The sequence below is a fragment of the Gobio gobio genome, assembly GCF_949357685.1.
Source record: "Gobio gobio genome assembly, chromosome: 9".
NCBI lineage: Eukaryota > Metazoa > Chordata > Actinopteri > Cypriniformes > Gobionidae > Gobio > Gobio gobio.
The window spans coordinates 7411126-7431125 of NC_137115.1; the positions used below are offsets into that span (position 1 = coordinate 7411126).

The 20000-nt window shown below is 40.4% G+C and overlaps 1 protein-coding gene across 6 annotated transcripts in view; it reads left to right on the forward strand.

Moving 5' to 3' along the window:
- Nucleotides 1-19891, forward strand: part of prx (periaxin) — a 29235-nt gene extending 9344 nt beyond the window's left edge. For 2 of the 6 annotated variants that reach the window (XM_079825852.1, XM_079825853.1), the window contains exons 2-7: nt 1837-1886; nt 1991-2098; nt 3407-3532; nt 4289-4454; nt 4663-4856; nt 4994-19891. In XM_079825852.1, the coding sequence (XP_079681978.1) occupies nt 3497-3532; nt 4289-4454; nt 4663-4856; nt 4994-19051 (14454 nt within the window). In that variant the 5' untranslated portion in view covers nt 1837-1886; nt 1991-2098; nt 3407-3496 and the 3' untranslated portion in view covers nt 19052-19891. Of the gene's footprint in view, nt 1-1836; nt 1891-1990; nt 2099-3406; nt 3533-4288; nt 4455-4662; nt 4857-4993 lie in introns of all 6 variants that reach the window. The other 4 variants (XM_079825854.1, XM_079825857.1, XM_079825855.1 and 1 more) reach the window with 3 other exon arrangements.
- Nucleotides 19892-20000: the final 109 nt, after the last annotated feature.

Genomic DNA, 20000 nt, shown 5'->3' on the forward strand with positions numbered 1-20000 from the left:
CTTACAAACTTTTAAGTTTCACAACTTCTTTCTCAAGTACATCAGGTGTTAATTATAAAACGGGAGCATTCGTTAGCAGTGCATAAGTGCCGTTATGTTTGGCTGATGTGTACATGGCTTGCCTGTTACTTGTATGGCAGCATTTGTAGGATCTCTGTTAAAAGCTCTGTCATCAAGGAAGCACATGTAGGTCAGGCCAGCGCGTGTTTATATAAAGATCAGATATGTGCAGCACCATTCCAGTCTTCTGTCCACTCCTCTGGACACATAGCATTACTGGGGAACAGCTGTCTCTTTCACTCACAAACAGAAACACACAAATACACACACATCCATCCATCCATTTTCCAAACTTGTCCTATGTAGGGTTGTGGGGTGTCAGGATGGACTCGCAGACATGCACACACACAAATACACACATATCCATCCATCCATTTTCCAAACTTGTCCTTTGTAGGGTTGTGGGGTGTCAGGATGGACTCGCAGACATGCATATACAAATATTATTTTGCCTGATTTTTGCAGTTCCTTTTAAAGGAAACCTACAGTGTCAACTGTTTTTATTTTATAAACATGACTGTAATAATATATTTTAAAAATAACATGAGCAGTATAACATGGGGTTGTGGGACTAAATAAGACAACAAAAAAATGGGGAAGCACACAGCTGGTACAGTGATAACAGAACACCTGCTAGCGCCATGCTACGCACTCTTACGGCAGAGACAGATACCAGACACCACTGCCGAATGAGGAATGAGAACCATGCAGATTGAGAGAGACGACACCAGGCCTACTAACCTGATGATCTTTTTTTAGTCTCATAGAAAACAACACAGTTAAGGTTTATGCTAGCCAACGCTGTGGACATGCATTAAGGTCTGGAAATATCATTGAAAGGGTTTGAAAAAGCTTCAAGAGTATCACGGATCAAGCACAAGTATTATTTTGCACTTATCATAACCATGCACAGTGGGGTAAGCAAGTATTCAGTCATGAAATTAGACCCCCTATACCCTTGAAATTCAACACACAGTTGGTCACAGAAGACACATTTAAGATGCATTTTACAACCAGGCCTCAACTGAGATGTGTGACAGCAGATCAGAAGCACAAAATGCTTCTTAATAGCCTTGCACTTAATTATAATGAATTTGCACAGTGAATTGTAGTACACTCCAAATCTTTAAAGTATTTTTTAAAAACTACTAACAGAAAATATAACATTAATGAAAAGGCAATAGAAGTAATAGAAATAAAGATGTACTAAGTCCTACTTAACACTTTCCCTGCCATTGATGGAAATTTACGGCTCTGTGTTTTCACTGTTATATGCTAGGGAAATTGCGCATCTGATAAAGTACTGGATTTTCTGATCAAAACACAGGCGAAGAAGCAGCAGAAACAAGCAATAGCATATGTAAGCAGATGCATATGTCAAATAACACGGTCATCAACATTGAACAGCATTTAAATCAAAACTGCTCAATGTTACTGAAATGTCGACCCAGGACGAGCTACAGGACTGTGAAGCTTTGGGGATGTTGATGGACTCCATCTACTCCATCTGTGTTTTGATCATCGTTCTGAATCCGATCTCATTCTCTCATTTTGCTCAAAATGTTGCTTCTTTTTTTTTTTTTAAACCACATTTAAGTGTTGATAAAAAAAAGAGCAGAGGGTCTGTTCTTTCTTTTGATATATTGCATGTTCAGATAATCATTCAACAAAATATTCTGAGGGCCATGAAATTTTGTGAAAATGATCAAAAATGCTAGCAACGTTAATTCTTTTTGACTGATGGCTGCTGACACTGTAAACCTGCTCTAATTTCAGACTCTGACAGAGAGGACAGTCATGGGAATACAGAAGCCAGAGATTCACCCGTAGGTAGCCACTTGCCAAACCATTATCACTTTATAGCCAATAGAAGGTGGCGGTTTTATTTTATTGATCTTCTTTCTGACCTTGTTTGCCACTTTACAATTAGGTAAACAACAAAAGACGCTCTCCCCCCTCAGATAGACCACCCTTTGGCCCTCATCTAAGTACACACCACAGCATCTCCGCTGATGAACAGGACAGCCCAGAGCGGATTGTGAGTACTACATATATAATTCCAAGCTCTGGGGCTTTCGCACTGGAGGAACCTTTTCATAGTTCCTAGAACTAATGCCGGAAATACACGCTTTTTGGCATGTTCGCACCGCAGTAACTGGGAACGATTTTAGTTCTCGGAACGCCTTTTGGGGGGACTAAATTAGCTCCTACTTCAGAGTAGGGTCTAACCCAGCACAATAGGAACTACTAGTGACGTAAGTGCAATAATAATTAATAATTTGTTACATTTATATAGCGCTTTTCTAGGCCCTCAAAGCACTTTACATGGAAAGGGGGGAATCTCCATCTTTCAATTCTTTTAAGTAAAATAAAGAAAGAGTATTGCAATAAAAATAGTATTTTTTCTCCATAACCTCTTGCTGTTCCTGTTGACTAAGAATAGAATAACAAAAAACGAATATGACAAGCCATCAGAACCGAACCGAAAACCGTGGTTAAAAACTGAGGTATGTATTGAACCGTGGACCAACTGTATTGTTGCATCCCTAGTATATACGTATGGGGATGATTAGGAGGCCATGATGCCGGGGTTACACCCCTACTCTTTATCGAAGGACATCCTGGAATTTTTAATGACCACAAAGAGTCAGGACCTTGGTTTAACGTCTCATCCGAAGGAAGTGTACGCTGATTGGCCAAATGCGCACAAAGCACCAGTACCTGCCATTTAAAAGAAGCTGTGTACACACACAGATTATAAACTATATATTTACTCCACAAACTAACTCTTTGAATATGAAAACAGTGATAGATGGACCTCTCAACCTTTGCGCTAAGGAGAAAATCCAACGCAACTTTGAGGGGACCAAGCGAAACATGATTATGTATTTCTGTTCAGCTGGCAACATTGGTCATCAACCACACGGCAAATGCTAATGCTTTTTCATACACTGTTTACCTTCTACTGTTATATCTCTATAGCCTCTATAAATCTAATAGCATATTAGAAAGGACAGTTAAACAGATTGTAAACTAATGAAGACGGAGAATGTGAGAGCTGTGTGCTCAAGCTCTGGCGTTCTCAGGGCAGTCAAAATAAATTATCGGAGCGCTGTAAAAATAAAAGTCTCAACAACAAGCGTGGCTTATGTCACTTCAGAGTTCCTACTGGTGGTGCAAATGCAACTAGGAAAACGGCCCAAGGGGAAACTTTAGTTCTTGGGGAAACACCCTGATGGCTAGTACCTATTAAGTTCCAAGAACTACCCGGTGCAAAAGGTGCTTATGTGTGTAGAGATGTGGATTTCTAACCTCTCTCAGTCCTAATTCCACATTTGTTTCCAAGGTTCAGAAGGAAAAACTTCATGCAGAACTAAAACAAGTTTTGAGTCTGAAGAGAAGCCAGCTTAGAGACACACAATCCACCCTCACAGACATGGAGGAACCCCCCAACACAGACAATAAGAATGGGGTAAGAAAAAAGCACTACTGTGGAATACAGTATCTTAAGCTTCTTTGAAAATATGATGGTATACCACTTATATCTTATACCACAAGCAATTATTAGTGTTATGTAAGACTAATAGCTTTTAGAAGCCCTTAGGGTGTGTTCACACTTGTACTGTTTACAAAAAAAATTTGTGTCCTGGTCTGCTTAGCATTCATATTGGCATTTTAATCACCAAACCTAAAGATACCGAACCTAAAAGGCAAAGGGATACGTTTACACAACCTAATTGGTCGACTTTTATGACATATTGCTTATTTTGGGATGGAACTTACTGAACATACAAAACAATGCTGTGTGCTGGGCTAAAATTGTGTGTGTGTGTGTGTGTGTGTGTGTGTGTGTGTGTGTGTGTGTGTGTGTGTAGCCTACATATGATGATATTTTGACCAGCCGAGAACTCGTGAAGAACTTATAAAATGTGTAAAGGAGTCAAAACAGCAGCGGGAATCCCTCCATCTCACACACATAACCAAGATCTGCTGCCATCTTCTTAGCAGTCTTGGTCTGTTTGTTTGGTGCGCACCAGGGTTCGGATTGCAGCGTTCACACTTATTCAAATGAACCACACTAACAGAGCAATCGCCAGGGTTGGTTTTAATCAAACCAAACATGCCAAATGTGAACACACCCTTAGAAACCTGTTTTTGAAATGAAATTACTTATTTGACCCTCACCCTTCACCATTGCGCATTTTTACTTTGTAAATTTTATGAGCAGGCGGAAAAGGAAAACCAGTTGTCAGAGCTCGTGGAAGTGGTTGTTGAAACACAGGCTGAAGTTGGAGCTAGTGGGTACAGTGTGGTGGGTGGAGGGGAGCATGGCATCTTCATCAAAGAGGTCTTGAGAGACTCCCCAGCAGCGAAGCACCTCAGCCTACAGAAAGGTACCCAGGGACTGTATTTTACATTACAAAGTGCAACGTCAAATACTCTATAAAGACTAGACAAATGGGAGAACCAACTTTAACCTCACAATCTTTAATATACAACATTTCCATGCTGAATACGGGTGTACTGAATTCATTGTGTTTCCTGATGTACTAAGAGAAATCATGTAAGTTATAAATAATTTTTGATGATGTGTTATTGCAGGAGATCAACTGCTAAGTGCCAGGGTGTATTTTGATAACGTGAAATATGAGGACGCATTAAAAATTCTTCAGTGTGCAGAACCCTACAAAGTGTCCTTCTTTTTGAAGAGGACTGTGCCAGGATGTGAAGTCAGCATACGTCCAGGTGCACAAAATCTTGAGCTCAGAGGACCTAAGGCCAAGATGCAAAGAATGGTACATGCTGAAATATTGCTATACAATAGAATAACTTTTTGAACATCCACAGTATTGCTCAAAGTGAATTCATATTATTAAACAAAAGTAATTACAACAGTAGAAAACTAGAAGGAATGATAAACTTTCTCTTGCAGAGCGTCAAAAGTGTGAAACCATTCAAAGCCAAGAAAAGGAGAGGAGGAAGATTTGGATTGAAAAGACTGAAAGAGAACAAAAAAGCAAGAGCACGGGCAGAGCTGGATGTTGAGGGCTCGCCAGGCAAATCAGACCTCAGTCCAGTTGATGTTGAGTTTGTGTTCCCAAAGTTCAAGATGAGGAAAGGTGAGAGGGCCACTACAGATGTATCAGGACATCTGGAGGGCGTGATCGCTAGTAACAAGAAGAAGAAGAATATCAGATCACCAAAAATAAAAGCCACGGATGCTGCTGTTGGTGAAGGGAATGTCAATGTAGATGTTGCGACACATGAGGGAGAGGCCTCTGGAGCAAAGATGAAGGTCAAGGCGAAAGGTCCAAAATTTGGAATGAATTTCCCCAAATTGAAAAAGTCAAAATTAGAGGTACAATCTTCAAATGACAGTTTCGAGGTGAAAGACCTAGAGGCCAAAATTAGGCCTCCATCAGTAGATTGCGATTTGAACATGCCTCAAGGCAAAGCTCAAACTAATGTTCCTAATCTTGAGGTTAGTGTTAAAGGAAAAGGACAGGGTCCTGTGATAAAAATGCCGACGATGAATCTGGATGTCTCAGATACAAAGATGACAATCCCAAAGTTCAAATTGCCAAAGGTAAGACTTTCCTGTCATTCTGATGAAATTGATGGAGAGGCAAGTAAACAACACGACACATATGAAAATAAACTGAAAATGCCCATGATTGACATCAAAGCACCAAATGTGGATTTGGACTTGCATCTCTCAAAAACTAAGGGCACGGCTGAATTCAAAGATGCTGACCTTGACACATCATTACCAAAGCTAAACCTTGATGTAAAACAAAAAATTGGAGATGACATTGATGGATCCATGGTCAAAGAGCATGTGATTTCTCTCCCCAAATTTGACATTGCAGTGCCCAAGATAGAGACATCAGATGTGGACATTGGTCTTCCAACATTAGATGTGTCATTACCAAAGATAGCTGCAAAAAACATTGATAATGAGGGACATGCAAGTAGAGGGGTAAAATTTGAAGTGAAAAAATTAGACATCTCTCTTCCAAAAATAACATCCCCTGAGGGTGAAGTCATAGTTGAAGAAGCTGAAGCAAAAATGGGAAAATTTCACAAGCCAAATATCAGTATTTCATTACCAAAAGGTAAAGCAGAAGGAGCAAAGGTCGACATTTCTTTACCAAAAGAAACATTAGAGGGGGGTGCAGATATTGAGGACCAGTTTGGAAAAGGGGGGAAGTTTAAAATGCCTGGCGTAGGTGTCTCCTTACCTAATGTGAAATTACCTGAGCATGCCATTACTGAGGGGCCTGAAATAAAAGCAGGAAAATTGAGTAAGCCATCAATTGAAATTTCACTTCCTAAAGGCAAAACAGAGGGAAATGTTGAGGTTGGAGAACTGTCTGGGAAAGGAGGCAAATTCAAAATGCCACATCTAGATGTTTCAAAAATGAAATTATCCACAGGTGAAAGCAATACTGATGGCCCAGAGGTCAAAGGCGAGAAATTCCAAATGCCGTCCCTTGATATATCATTACCAAAAGGAAAAGTAGATACTGGTGTTAAGGTTGAGGGTCCTTCTGGAAAAGCAGAAATGCCCAAAATTGATCTGAAAATGTCATTGCCAGAGGGTAAAATCATTTCTGAAAGTCATGATGTAAGAATTTCTGGAGTTGATATTTCATTACCAAAAGGAAAAACTCATGAACACATTAATCTTGAGGTTGAGAATGGAGACAAGTTGCTAATTCCTAAATTTGATTTAAGTCTACCTAAACTCAAATCAGGAGATATTAGTGTTGAAGGGTCTGACAGCAAAAGATTCAACATGCCATCCATTGATGTATCATTTCCAAAAGTAACAGGCACAGGTGATGTCAAGAGACATTCTGGAAAGTTTGATATGCCAAAACTGGATATTAACTTACCACAAATGAAATCAACAGGGACTGCAATCAATATTGAAGCACCAGAAGTGAAGGGTGGAAAGATAGATATGCCAGATGTTGACATTTCTCTTCCACACGGAAAAGTAAAGGGAGTTGGCACCGTCAAAAAGGGAGGAAAGTTTCAAATGCCCAAAATAGATCTTTCACTTCCAAGGATTAAATCCAAACCAGTGAAAGTCAATGTTGAAGGACCTGAGTTAAAAGGAAGCAGAATTCACACACCTTCCATTGACATTTCTTTGCCTAAAGATAAAACTGAGGCAAAAATTAATATGGAATGTCATTCTGGAACAGATATTAAGTTTGAAATGCCAAGAGTTGATATTTCACTGCCAAAAGTAAAAGCTCCAGAAGTAGAAATGAGAGCTGAACCTTCTCAGATCCAAGGGGGAAAGTTAAATATGCCATCAATTGAAATGTCCTTTCCAAAAGTGGATGTTAAAGGACACACTGACCTTGAAGGCAAAACTACAGGGGCAAGTAAAGGTGGGAATTTTCACATGCCTTCTATAGATATCTCTCTGCCAGGAGGAGGAGCAGGAGGAGATGTGGATGTTAAAGGACATGCAGGAAAAGGAGGAAAGTTTGACATGCCTAAAGTTGACGTTTCTTTGCCAAAATTAAAACCATCAGGAGGTGAAATCAATGTGGAAGGTCCCGATATCAAAGGTGGAAAGTTTCACATGCCCTCTATAGATATCTCTCTGCCAGGAGGAGGAACAGGAGGAGGTGTAGATATTGAAGGACATGCAGGAAAAGGAGGAAAATTTGAAATGCCAAAATTTGATGTGTCCTTGCCTAAATTAAAACCATCCGGAGGTAAAATTGACGTGGAAGGTCCCGATATCAAAGGTGGAAAGTTACACATGCCCTCTATAGATATCTCTCTGCCAGGAGGAGGTGTAGATGTTGAAGCACATACAGGAAAAGGAAGAAAATTTGAAATGCCTAAAGTGGACATTTCCTTGCCCAAATATAAACCATCAGGAGGTAAAATTGACATGGAAGGTCCCGATATCAAAGGTGGACAGTTACACATGCCCTCTATAGATATCTCTCTGCCAAGAGGAGGAACAGGAGGAGGTGTAGATGTTGAAGGACATGCAGGAAAAGGAGGAAAATATGAAATGCCTAAAGTGGATGTTTCCTTGCCCAAATTTAAACCATCAGGAGGTGAAATCAATGTTGAAGGTCCTGATATCAAAGGTGGAAAGATAACCATGCCCTCTATAGATATCTCTCTGCCAGGAAGAGGAGCAGGAGGGGGTGTAGATGTTAAGGGACATGCAGGAAAAGGAGGAAAATATGAAATGCCAAAATTTGATGTGTCCTTGCCTAAATGTAAACCATCAGGAGGTGAAATCAATGTGGAAGGTCCTGATATCAAAGGTGGAAAGTTACACATGCCCTCTATAGATATCTCTCTGCCAGGAGGAGGTGTAGATGTTGAAGGACATGCAGGAAAAGGAGGACATTTTGAAATGCCTAAATTTGATGTTTCCTTGCCTAAATTTAAACCATCAGGAGGTGAAATCAATGTTGAAGGTCCCGATATCAAAGGTGGAAAGTTTCACATGCCCTCTATAGATATCTCTCTGCCAGGAGGAGGAGCAGGAGGGGGTGTAGATGTTGAAGGACATGCAGGAAAAGGAAAAAAATTGGAAATGCCAAAATTTGATGTTACCTTGCCTAAATTTAAACCATCGGGAGGTGAAATCAATGTTGAAGGTCCCGATATCAAAGGTGGAAAGTTTCACATGCCCTCTATAGATATCTCTCTGCCAGGAGGAGGAGCAGGAGGAGGTGTAGATGTTGAAGGACATGCAAGAAAAGGAGGAAAATTTGAAATGCCTAAATTTGATGTTTCTTTGCCTAAATTTAAACCATCAGGAGGTGAAATCAATGTTGAAGGTCCCGATATCAAAGGTGGAAAGTTTCACATGCCCTCTATAGATATCTCTCTGCCAGGAGGAGGAGCAGGAGGAGGTGTAGATGTTGAAGGACATGCAAGAAAAGGAGGAAAATTTGAAATGCCTAAATTTGATGTTTCCTTACCTAAATTTAAACCATCGAAAGGTGAAATCAATGTTGAAGGTGCCGATATCAAAGATGGAAAGTTTCACATGCCCTCTATAGATATCTCTCTGCCAGGAGGAGGAGCAGGAGGAGGTGTAGATGTTGAAGGACATGCAGGAAAAGGAGGAAAATTTGAAATGCCTAAATTTGATGTTTCTTTGCCTAAATTTAAACCATCAGGAGGTGAAATCAATGTTGAAGGTCCCGATATCAAAGGTGGAAAGTTTCACATGCCCTCTATAGATATCTCTCTGCCAGGAGGAGGAGAAGGAGGAGGTGTAGATGTTGAAGGACATGCAGGAAAAGGAGGAAAATTTGAAATGCCTAAATTTGATGTTTCTTTGCCTAAATTTAAACCATCAGGAGGTGAAATCAATGTTGAAGGTCCCGATATCAAAGGTGGCAAGTTTCATATGCCTTCTACAGATATCTCTCTGCCAGGAGGAGGAGCAGGAGGAGGTGTAGATGTTGAAGGACATGCAGGAAAAGGAGGAACATTTGAAATGCCAAAATGTGATGTGTCCTTGCCTAAATTAAAACCATCTGGGGGTAAAATTGACATGGAAGGTCCTGATATCAAAGGTGGAAAGTTTCATATGCCCTCTATAGATATCTCTCTGCCAAGAGGAGGAACAGGAGGAGGTGTAGATGTTGAAGGACATGCAGGAAAAGGAGGAACATTTGAAATGCCTAAATTCAATGTTTCCTTGCCTAAATTTAAACCATCAGGAGGTAAAATCAATGTGGAAGGTCCTGATATCAAAGGTGAAAAGTTTCACATGCCCTCTGTAGATATCTCTCTGCCAGGAGGAGGAACAGGAGGAGTTGTAGATATTGAAGGACATGCAGGAAAAGGAGGAACATTTGAAATGCCAAAATTTGATGTGTCCCTTCCTAAAGTGTCCTTGCCTAAATTTAAACCATCAGGAGGTGAAATCAATGTTGAAGGTCCCGATATCAAAGGTGGCAAGTTTCATATGCCTTCTATAGATATCTCTCTGCCAGGAGGAGGAGCAGGAGGAGGTGTAGATGTTGAAGGACATGCAGGAAAAGGAGGAACATTTGAAATGCCAAAATGTGACGTGTCCTTGCCTAAATTAAAACCATCTGGGGGTAAAATTGACATGGAAGGTCCTGATATCAAAGGTGGAAAGTTTCATATGCCCTCTATAGATATCTCTCTGCCAAGAGGAGGAACAGGAGGAGGTGTAGATGTTGAAGGACATGCAGGAAAAGGAGGAACATTTGAAATGCCTAAATTCAATGTTTCCTTGCCTAAATTTAAACCATCAGGAGGTAAAATCAATGTGGAAGGTCCTGATATCAAAGGTGAAAAGTTTCACATGCCCTCTGTAGATATCTCTCTGCCAGGAGGAGGAACAGGAGGAGTTGTAGATGTTGAAGGACATGCAGGAAAAGGAGGAACATTTGAAATGCCAAAATTTGATGTGTCCCTTCCTAAAGTGTCCTTGCCTAAATTAAAACCATCAGGAGGTGAAATCAATGTTGAAGGTCCCGATATCAAAGGTGGGAATTTTCACATGCCCTCTATAGATATCTCTATGCCAGGAGGAGGAGCAGGAGGGGGTGTAGATGTTGAAGGACATGCAGGAAAAGGAGGAAAATTTGAAATGCCAAAATGTGATGTGTCCTTGCCTAAATTAAAACCATCTGGGGGTAAAATTGACATGGAAGGTCCCGATATCAAAGGTGGAAAGTTTCACATGCCCTCTATAGATATCTCTCTGCCAAGAGGAGGAACAGGAGGAGGTGTAGATGTTGAAGGACATGCAGGAAAAGGAAGGAAATTTGAAATGCCTAAAGTGGATATTTCCTTGCCTAAATTAAAACCATCAGGAGGTGAAATCAATGTGGAAGGTCCTGATATCAAAGGTGGAAAGATAACCATGCCCTCTATAGATATCTCTCTGCCAGAAGGAGGAACTGGAGGAGATGTAGATGTTAAAGGACATGCAGGAAAAGGAGGAAAATTTGAAATGCCAAAATTTGATGTGTCCTTGCCTAAAGCAAAACCATCAGGAGGTAAAATCAATGTTGAAGGTCCCGATATCAAAGGTGGAAAGTTTCACATGCCATCTATAGATATCTCTATGCCAGGAGGAGGAACAGGAGGAGGTGTAGATGTTGAAGGACATGCAGGAAAAGGAAGGAAATTTGAAATGCCTAAAGTGGATATTTCCTTGCCTAAATTAAAACCATCAGGAGGTGAAATCAATGTGGAAGGTCCTGATATCAAAGGTGGAAAGTTACACATGCCCTCTTTAGATATCTCTCTGCCAGGAGGAGGAACAGGAGGAGGTGTAGATGTTGAAGGACATGCAGGAAAAGGAAGGAAATTTGAAATGCCTAAAGTGGATATTTCCTTGCCTAAATTAAAACCATCAGGAGGTGAAATCAATGTTGAAGGTCCTGATATCAAAGGTGGACAGTTACACATGCCCTCTATAGATATCTCTCTGCCAGAAGGAGGAACAGGAGGAGGTGTAGATGTTGAAGGACATGCAGGAAAAGGAGGAACATTTGAAATGCCTAAATTCAATGTTTCCTTGCCTAAATTTAAACCATCAGGAGGTAAAATCAATGTGGAAGGTCCTGATATCAAAGGTGAAAAGTTTCACATGCCCTCTGTAGATATCTCTCTGCCAGGAGGAGGAACAGGAGGAGTTGTAGATGTTGAAGGACATGCAGGAAAAGGAGGAACATTTGAAATGCCAAAATTTGATGTGTCCCTTCCTAAAGTGTCCTTGCCTAAATTAAAACCATCAGGAGGTGAAATCAATGTTGAAGGTCCCGATATCAAAGGTGGGAATTTTCACATGCCCTCTATAGATATCTCTCTGCCAGGAGGAGGAGCAGGAGGGGGTGTAGATGTTGAAGGACATGCAGGAAAAGGAGGAACATTTGAAATGCCAAAATGTGATGTGTCCTTGCCTAAATTAAAACCATCTGGGGGTAAAATTGACATGGAAGGTCCCGATATCAAAGGTGGAAAGTTTCACATGCCCTCTATAGATATCTCTCTGCCAAGAGGAGGAACAGGAGGAGGTGTAGATGTTGAAGGACATGCAGGAAAAGGAAGGAAATTTGAAATGCCTAAAGTGGATATTTCCTTGCCTAAATTAAAACCATCAGGAGGTGAAATCAATGTGGAAGGTCCTGATATCAAAGGTGGAAAGTTACACATGCCCTCTTTAGATATCTCTCTGCCAGGAGGAGGTGTAGATGTTAAAGGACATGCAGGAAAAGGAGGAAAATTTGAAATGCCAAAATTTGATGTGTCCCTTCCTAAAGTGTCCTTGCCTAAATTAAAACCATCAGGAGGTGAAATCAATGTTGAAGGTCCTGATATCAAAGGTGGACAGTTACACATGCCCTCTATAGATATCTCTCTGCCAGAAGGAGGAACAGGAGGAGGTGTAGATGTTGAAGGACATGCAGGAAAAGGAAGGAAATTTGAAATGCCTAAATTTGATGTGTCCTTGCCTAAATTAAAACCATCAGGAGGTGAAATCAATGTTGAAGGTCCTGATATCAAAGGTGGAAAGTTTCACATGCCCTCTGTAGATATCTCTCTGCCAGGAGGAGGAACAGGAGGAGGTGTAGATGTTGAAGGACATGCAGGAAAGAGAGGAACATTTGAAATGCCAAAATTTGATGTTTCCTTGCCTAAATTTAAACCAACAGGAGGTGAAATCAATGTTGAAGGTCCCGAAATCGAAGGTGGCAAGTTTCACATGCCCTCTATAGATATCTCCCTGCCAAGAGGAGGAGCAGGAGGAGGTGTAGATATTGAAGGACATACAGGAAAAGGAGGAAAATTTGAAATGCCAAAATGTGATGTGTCCTTGCCTAAATTAAAACCATCTGGGGGTAAAATTGACATGGAAGGTCCCGATATCAAAGGTGGCAAGTTTCACATGCCCTCTATAGATATCTCTCTGCCAAGAGGAGGAGCAGGAGGAGGTGTAGATGTTGAAGGACATGCAGGAAAGAGAGGAACATTTGAAATGCCAAAATTTGATGTTTCCTTGCCTAAATTTAAACCAACAGGAGGTGAAATCAATGTTGAAGGTCCCGAAATCGAAGGTGGCAAGTTTCACATGCCCTCTATAGATATCTCCCTGCCAAGAGGAGGAGCAGGAGGAGGTGTAGATATTGAAGGACATACAGGAAAAGGAGGAAAATTTGAAATGCCAAAATGTGATGTGTCCTTGCCTAAATTAAAACCATCTGGGGGTAAAATTGACATGGAAGGTCCCGATATCAAAGGTGGCAAGTTTCACATGCCCTCTATAGATATCTCCCTGCCAAGAGGAGGAGCAGGAGGAGGTGTAGATATTGAAGGACATACAGGAAAAGGAGGAAAATTTGAAATGCCAAAATGTGATGTGTCCTTGCCTAAATTAAAACCATCTGGGGGTAAAATTGACATGGAAGGTCCCGATATCAAAGGTGGCAAGTTTCACATGCCCTCTATAGATATCTCTCTGCCAGGAGGAGGAACAGGAGGAGGTGTAGATGTTGAAGGACATGCAGGAAAAGGAAGGAAATTTGAAATGCCTAAAGTGGATGTTTCCTTGCCTAAATTTAAACCAACAGGAGGTAAAATCAATGTGGAAGGTCCCGATATCAAAGGTGGCAAGTTTCACATGCCCTCTACAGATATCTCTCTGCCAGAAGGAGGAACAGGAGGAGGTGTAGATGTTGAAGGACATGCAGGAAAAGGAGGAAAATTTGAAATGCCAAAATTTGATGTGTCCCTTCCTAAAGTGTCCTTGCCTAAATTAAAACCATCAGGAGGTGAAATCAATATTGAAGGTCCCGATATCAAAGGTGGCAAGTTTCATATGCCCTCTATAGATATCTCTCTGCCAGGAGGAGGAGCAGGAGGAGGTGTAGATGTTGAAGGACATGCAGGAAAAGGAGGAACATTTGAAATGCCAAAATGTGATGTGTCCTTGCCTAAATTAAAACCATCTGGGGGTAAAATTGACATGGAAGGTCCCGATATCAAAGGTGGAAAGTTTCACATGCCCTCAATAGATATCTCCCTGCCAAGAGGAGGAACAGGAGGTGTAGATGTTAAAGGACATGCGGGAAAGGGAGGAAAATTTGAAATGGCAAAATTTGATGTGTCCTTGCCTAAAATGAAACCATCAGGAGGTGAAATCAATGTTGAAGGTCCCGATATCAAAGGTGGCAAGTTTCACATGCCCTCTATAGATATATCTCTGCCAGAAGGAGGAACAGGAGGAGGTGTAGATGTTGAAGGACATGCAGGAAAAGGAAGGAAATTTGAAATGCCTAAAGTGGACATTTCCTTGCCCAAATTTAAACCATCAGGAGGTGAAATCAATGTTGAAGGTCCTGATATCAAAGGTGGAAAGTTACACATGCCCTCTATAGATATCTCTCTGCCAGGAGGAGGAGCAGGAGGAGGTGTAGATGTAGACGGACATGCAGGAAAGGGAGGAAAATTTGAAATGCCAAAATTTGATGTGTCCTTGCCTAAATTTAAACCATCAGGAGGTGAAATCAATGTTGAAGGTCCTGATATCAAAGGTGGAAAGTTACACATGCCCTCTATAGATATCTCTCTGCCAGGAGGAGGAGCAGGAGGAGGTGTAGATGTTGAAGGACATGCAGGAAAAAGAGGACAATTTGAAATGCCAAAATTTGATGTGTCCTTGCCTAAATTTAAACCATCAGGAGGTGAAATCAATGTGGAAGGTCCCGATATCAAAGGTGGAAAGTTAACCATGCCCTCTATAGATATCTCTCTGCCAGGAGGAGGAGCAGGAGGAGGTGTAGATGTAGACGGACATGCAGGAAAGGGAGGAAAATTTGAAATGCCAAAATTTGATGTGTCCTTGCCTAAATTAAAACCATCTGGGGGGAAAATTGACATGGAAGGTCCCGATATCAAAGGTGGAAAGTTTCACATGCCCTCTGTAGATATCTCTCTGCCAAGAGGAGGAGGAGGAGGAGGAGATGTAGATGTTGAAGGACATGCAGGAAAAGGAAGAAAATTTGAAATGCCTAAAGTGGACGTTTCCTTGCCTAAATTTAAACCATCAGGAGGTGACATCAATGTTGAAGGTCCCGATATCAAAGGTGGAAAGATAACCATGCCCTCTATAGATATCTCTCTGCCAGAAGGAGGAGCAGGAGGAGATGTAGATGTTGAAGGACATGCAGGAAAAGGAGGAAAATTTGAAATGCCAAAATTTGATGTGTCCTTGCCTAAATTAAAACCATCTGGGGGGAAAATTGACATGGAAGGTCCCGATATCAAAGGTCGAAAGTTTCACATGCCCTCTGTAGATATCTCTCTGCCAAGAGGAGGAACAGGAGGAGGAGTAGATGTAGATGTTGAAGGACATGCAGGAAAAGGAAGAAAATTTGAAACGCCTAAAGTGGACGTTTCCTTGCCTAAATTTAAACAATCAGGAGGTGACATCAATGTTGAAGGTCCCGATATCAAAGGTGGAAAGATAACCATGCCCTCTGTAGATATCTCTCTGCCAGGAGGAGGAGCAGGAGGAGGTGTAGATGTTGAAGGACATGCAGGAAAAGGAGGAACATTTGAAATGCCAAAATTTGATGTGTCCTTGCCTAAATTACAACCATCAGGAGGTGAAATCAATGTGGAAGGTCCTGATATCAAAGGTGGAAAGTTTCACATGCCATCTATAGATATCTCTCTGCCAAAAATGAAACTGACAGAGCGTGAACTTAAAGTCGGGTCAGAGAAGAAAGACATAGACATCTCAGTACCTAAAATGTCCCATGATTTTGATGCTAAGACCAAAGCTACAAGTGCCAAAATTAGTGACTTAAATGTCCCTGAGGCCACTTTAGGTGGTAACATCAGGCTGCCAACTGTGAAAATACCAACTGTTGACATATCCGCTCCTAAAGTTGACCTGGACTTTACTTTTCCAAAGGCAAAGGGCAGTGATAGAGACAATATTGAACTTCTTAAGGCGGAGAGTGGAAGACCATCATCCGGGGCTAGTTTTGATGTTCCAGACGTCTCTGTAAAAATGCCCAAAATTTCACTCCCTAAATTTGGCAGAAAAATTAAAAGTGGAGACGAACTAGAACGAGAGATTCCTGGCTTATCAATAGATTTGGACATAGAAAAAACATCACCATCAGTGGAAACAGATGCCAAAATAAATAAGTCCAAAATTAAAATGCCATCCATTGGAACATCTAAAAAGGATATTGAAATAATTGTCCCTGAAGCTGAAATGAAGATAAAGGCAGGCACTGGAGAAATTACAAAACCAGAAATCAGAGTGGAGGGTCCTGATGACAAGGTCAGATACAAGCTCAAATTCCCCAAATTCAAGACAACTACTCCAAAAGCAAAGCTCAAAGATGTAGAAATGGATATGTCTGCAGCGGATAGCAAAGGAAGGGTCAAAATGCCAGCAGTTGAGATATCATTGCCAACAGCACATATTCCAGAATGTGAGGTATTGCTTCCAAAAACTGAGGTTGATGTATCTGAAGCAGATATCAGAGGTTATGAGGGCAATTTAAAAATTCCTAAGATGCCAACTATTGACATATCAGTTCCAAAAGTTGATTTAGATGTTTCCTTGCCTAGGGTAAAACTTCATGAACCAGAGGACTCAAACTCTTCTGACTTGAACATTGATAGTAGTAGAGGTATAGTAAATTTCCCCCATGTTAAAATACCTAAAGTAGACCTTTCACTTCCACATGGAAAAACAGGTGACACAGGTCACCATGAGGTGGAGATTGGAAGGCGGGGTAAATTAAGGATGCCAGAAGTGGAAATATCTTTACCTCATATGAAAAATGACACATCTAATGCTAACATTGAAATTACAGGTGAAAAAATGTCAGTGCCTAATGTTGATATATCTTTGCCTCATGGAAAAACAAAGGAAACTAATTATCCTGATTCAGAATTTGGAGCTAAGGGAAATAAATTAAAAATGCCAGACATCACAGTGCCTAAGATAGATTTATCGCTACCTCGTGGAAGTAAAGGAGAAAGTCATGCACCAGATTCAGGACTAGAAGGTGGAAAATTAAAGATGCCAACAGCTGATATTTCCCTTCCAAAAATAAAATCTAAAGACATTGCTCCAGAACTTCAGCTTGGTGAAGGAAAAGGTAAAGGAATCAAACTACCAACAGTAGATATCTCATTACCTCATGGTAAAATAGAAGGCATTGATACTCTTGAACTGGGAGCGTGTGGCAAAGAAGGGAAATCCAAGGTGCCTAATATCAAAATTCCAAAAGTAGATCTATCATTAGAAGGACAACAAGAGGATACAGAAAAAACAGAGGTCAGAAAACAAGGTGGCATCATTCAATTATCAAAAATAACAATGCCTAAAGTGGATATATCACTACCCCATGGCAAAACGGGCAACGCTGAGGCTTCAGGATCTGTGGAAGTAGAAGGTGGACAATGTAAAAAGCCTGATATTAAGATACCACAGGTAGACATATCATTACCACAAGGTAAAACTGGAGAATCAAATGTTAAAATCCCAAAAGTAGGCCTAGATTTAGAAAAGTCAAGACTGGCAGGCATGTCAGTTCCTTCTGCTAATGCAGGCCTTAAGGATGCAAATAAAAAGGGTAAAAAGAATAAAAAGAAGACTGAACTTCCAGAAATGGATCTTAGCCCCAATGCACCAAAAGAGAAAATAAAAGGTCCAAAAGTTAAAGGTTCAAAATTTAATATTGGAATGCCAAAAGTAAAAGTATCTGCATTGGAAACTGACACAACCAAGCCTGGAAAAAAGGCCGCTACATTTTTAAAAGGAGGAACCGATGCAAACTTGAAAGCTGATTTACCAACACCAAAGATTCCCGAACTTGACTTTGACATTGAGACTACCCAAGTTGACACCAATCTCTCTGAAGAAGATAAAAAGCAGACGGTTAAAGTCAAAATTCCAAAGTTTGGGATACCTCTACCTTCTTTAAGTTCGCCCGAAGCTAACATCACTCAGAAATCAAAAGGTCACTCTATAAACGTAGACTCTGAGGTAGAGTACGAGGGCCCACGTATGCCAAAGGTAACAAAAGCTGTATTTGTTATGGTGAATCCACAAACAGAGAGCTCTGCTAGTGTAGGTGGTGAAGCAAGTGCAGAAATTGGAGATGAGAAGCACAAGCTGCCAAAGATAAAAATGAAGCCGAGTTTTGGCAAGTCTCGATCAAATGAAAAGGGGAAAGCAGTGCATTTGGAAGAGGACGTGGAAATTGAAGGAAAGTCAAAAACTGCTAAGCTTATATTGCCCAAAGTCACATTTTCATCTGGGCAGAGAGGATCGTTTGATATAACGCCAAGTGGGTCTGATGATGGAACAAGTCCAAGTCAAAATGGTGACAAAGATGAAAAAGCAATGCTTGGAAAGCTTAAATTGCCCAAATTGGAGTTTTTCTCACCCTACTCGAAAGATACAGTTCAGCAAGAGGAAATGGAAACAAGCAAGACGCATCTCAGGAAGGAGACCTCATGGGAAAGCAAAGAGAGCAAGGAGACAATGACGATATCAGGCACAATGAGAGAGACTGATACTTTGGTATATTCAAAAGCAAGGACTGAAATGCTAACAGAACGGGAGGGATCAGAGTCCCCAATATCTACAGTATCAGCTGGATATGTCTCCGTAAATAAGAGTGAAGAAAGAGAGGAAGCAACATGGTTCAAAGTACCCAAGGTTACCCTTAGTCCCCATTCTACTGGCATCCTTCACATCACACCAAAAAGCTCTCCAAAAGCAAGCAAGTCCTCTCTTCCTTGCTCGAGTGAGGAAGCCTCTGGAGGTTTCTATATGAAGATGCCAAGCGTTGAATATTTGACCCATGAAATGTCCTCAGAGCATCTGATTACTAAAACAGAGGGAACTGTTACTGTAGTGTCTAAGACAACAAAGTATACAGAAACAAAAAGTAGCAGTTCGAAACAGTAAGCATCTCAGTTACATGACCTACAGCTGGTAGGGTAATAATATATTGGCCATATAAAGAGGCAATTATTTCAATTATTTATATATTTTAATAATAACAAGAAAAACACAACTTATGCATAAAGAAAATGTTGCTACAAAAAGAGTATTTTTTGATCCTTGTAGACCTTATTTTCATGACACTCTGTATGACGCTTTGAATTGATAAATTATATCAATTTTTCTCTGATCAAACATATTTTGTTGTAGATAATAAACATACAACACCCAGACAGATACAGACATTTAGACACGTTACTTTTAATTTAGCTTTTATTGTGCAGTCTTAGCACAGTATGCCATTTGAATAGAATTTTAGAGCATTTTGGAAATATTGCTTTGCTTTTTTTGATGCCTGGTTTGTCTATGTGGTTGTTATGGAACTGTTGAAGATGCTGTTAGAAATATTTGTACTATTTTTACATATTTATATGCATGATCTGTACAGATTAGACACAAAAAAGGAAGCCTGTGATGTTGAGTATTTTTGTGATGGATATTTTCGTGATAAATTCAAATAATATAAAGTTTTTCCCCATCACATTTTCTAAGGATTGTGATATGCTGTACCAGATTGCCTTTCTCTGTTCAAGAACACTGTGTGGAAAAAAAAAATCTTTTTAAAATGAACTTGTGTTGATGGATTTCGCCTAGGCTACATGCTAGGAGTATGTATATGTATATTATTTTTAAGTTAGGTTTCATTACTGAACTGCATGTTTGTAATGTGTTGCTTTTCTGAAACCATGCTTATCTCCATCTAATGCAAAAATAGAACACTTAAATAAAATATTAATATTTTAATTCGTTTTACCTAATTATTTCCTGATGTTTATCATTTGTAATTTTTCACATAATTACAGCACTAACGACAATAGTGGTCCAATTCTGAAACTGACATGGCCAGCAAAAT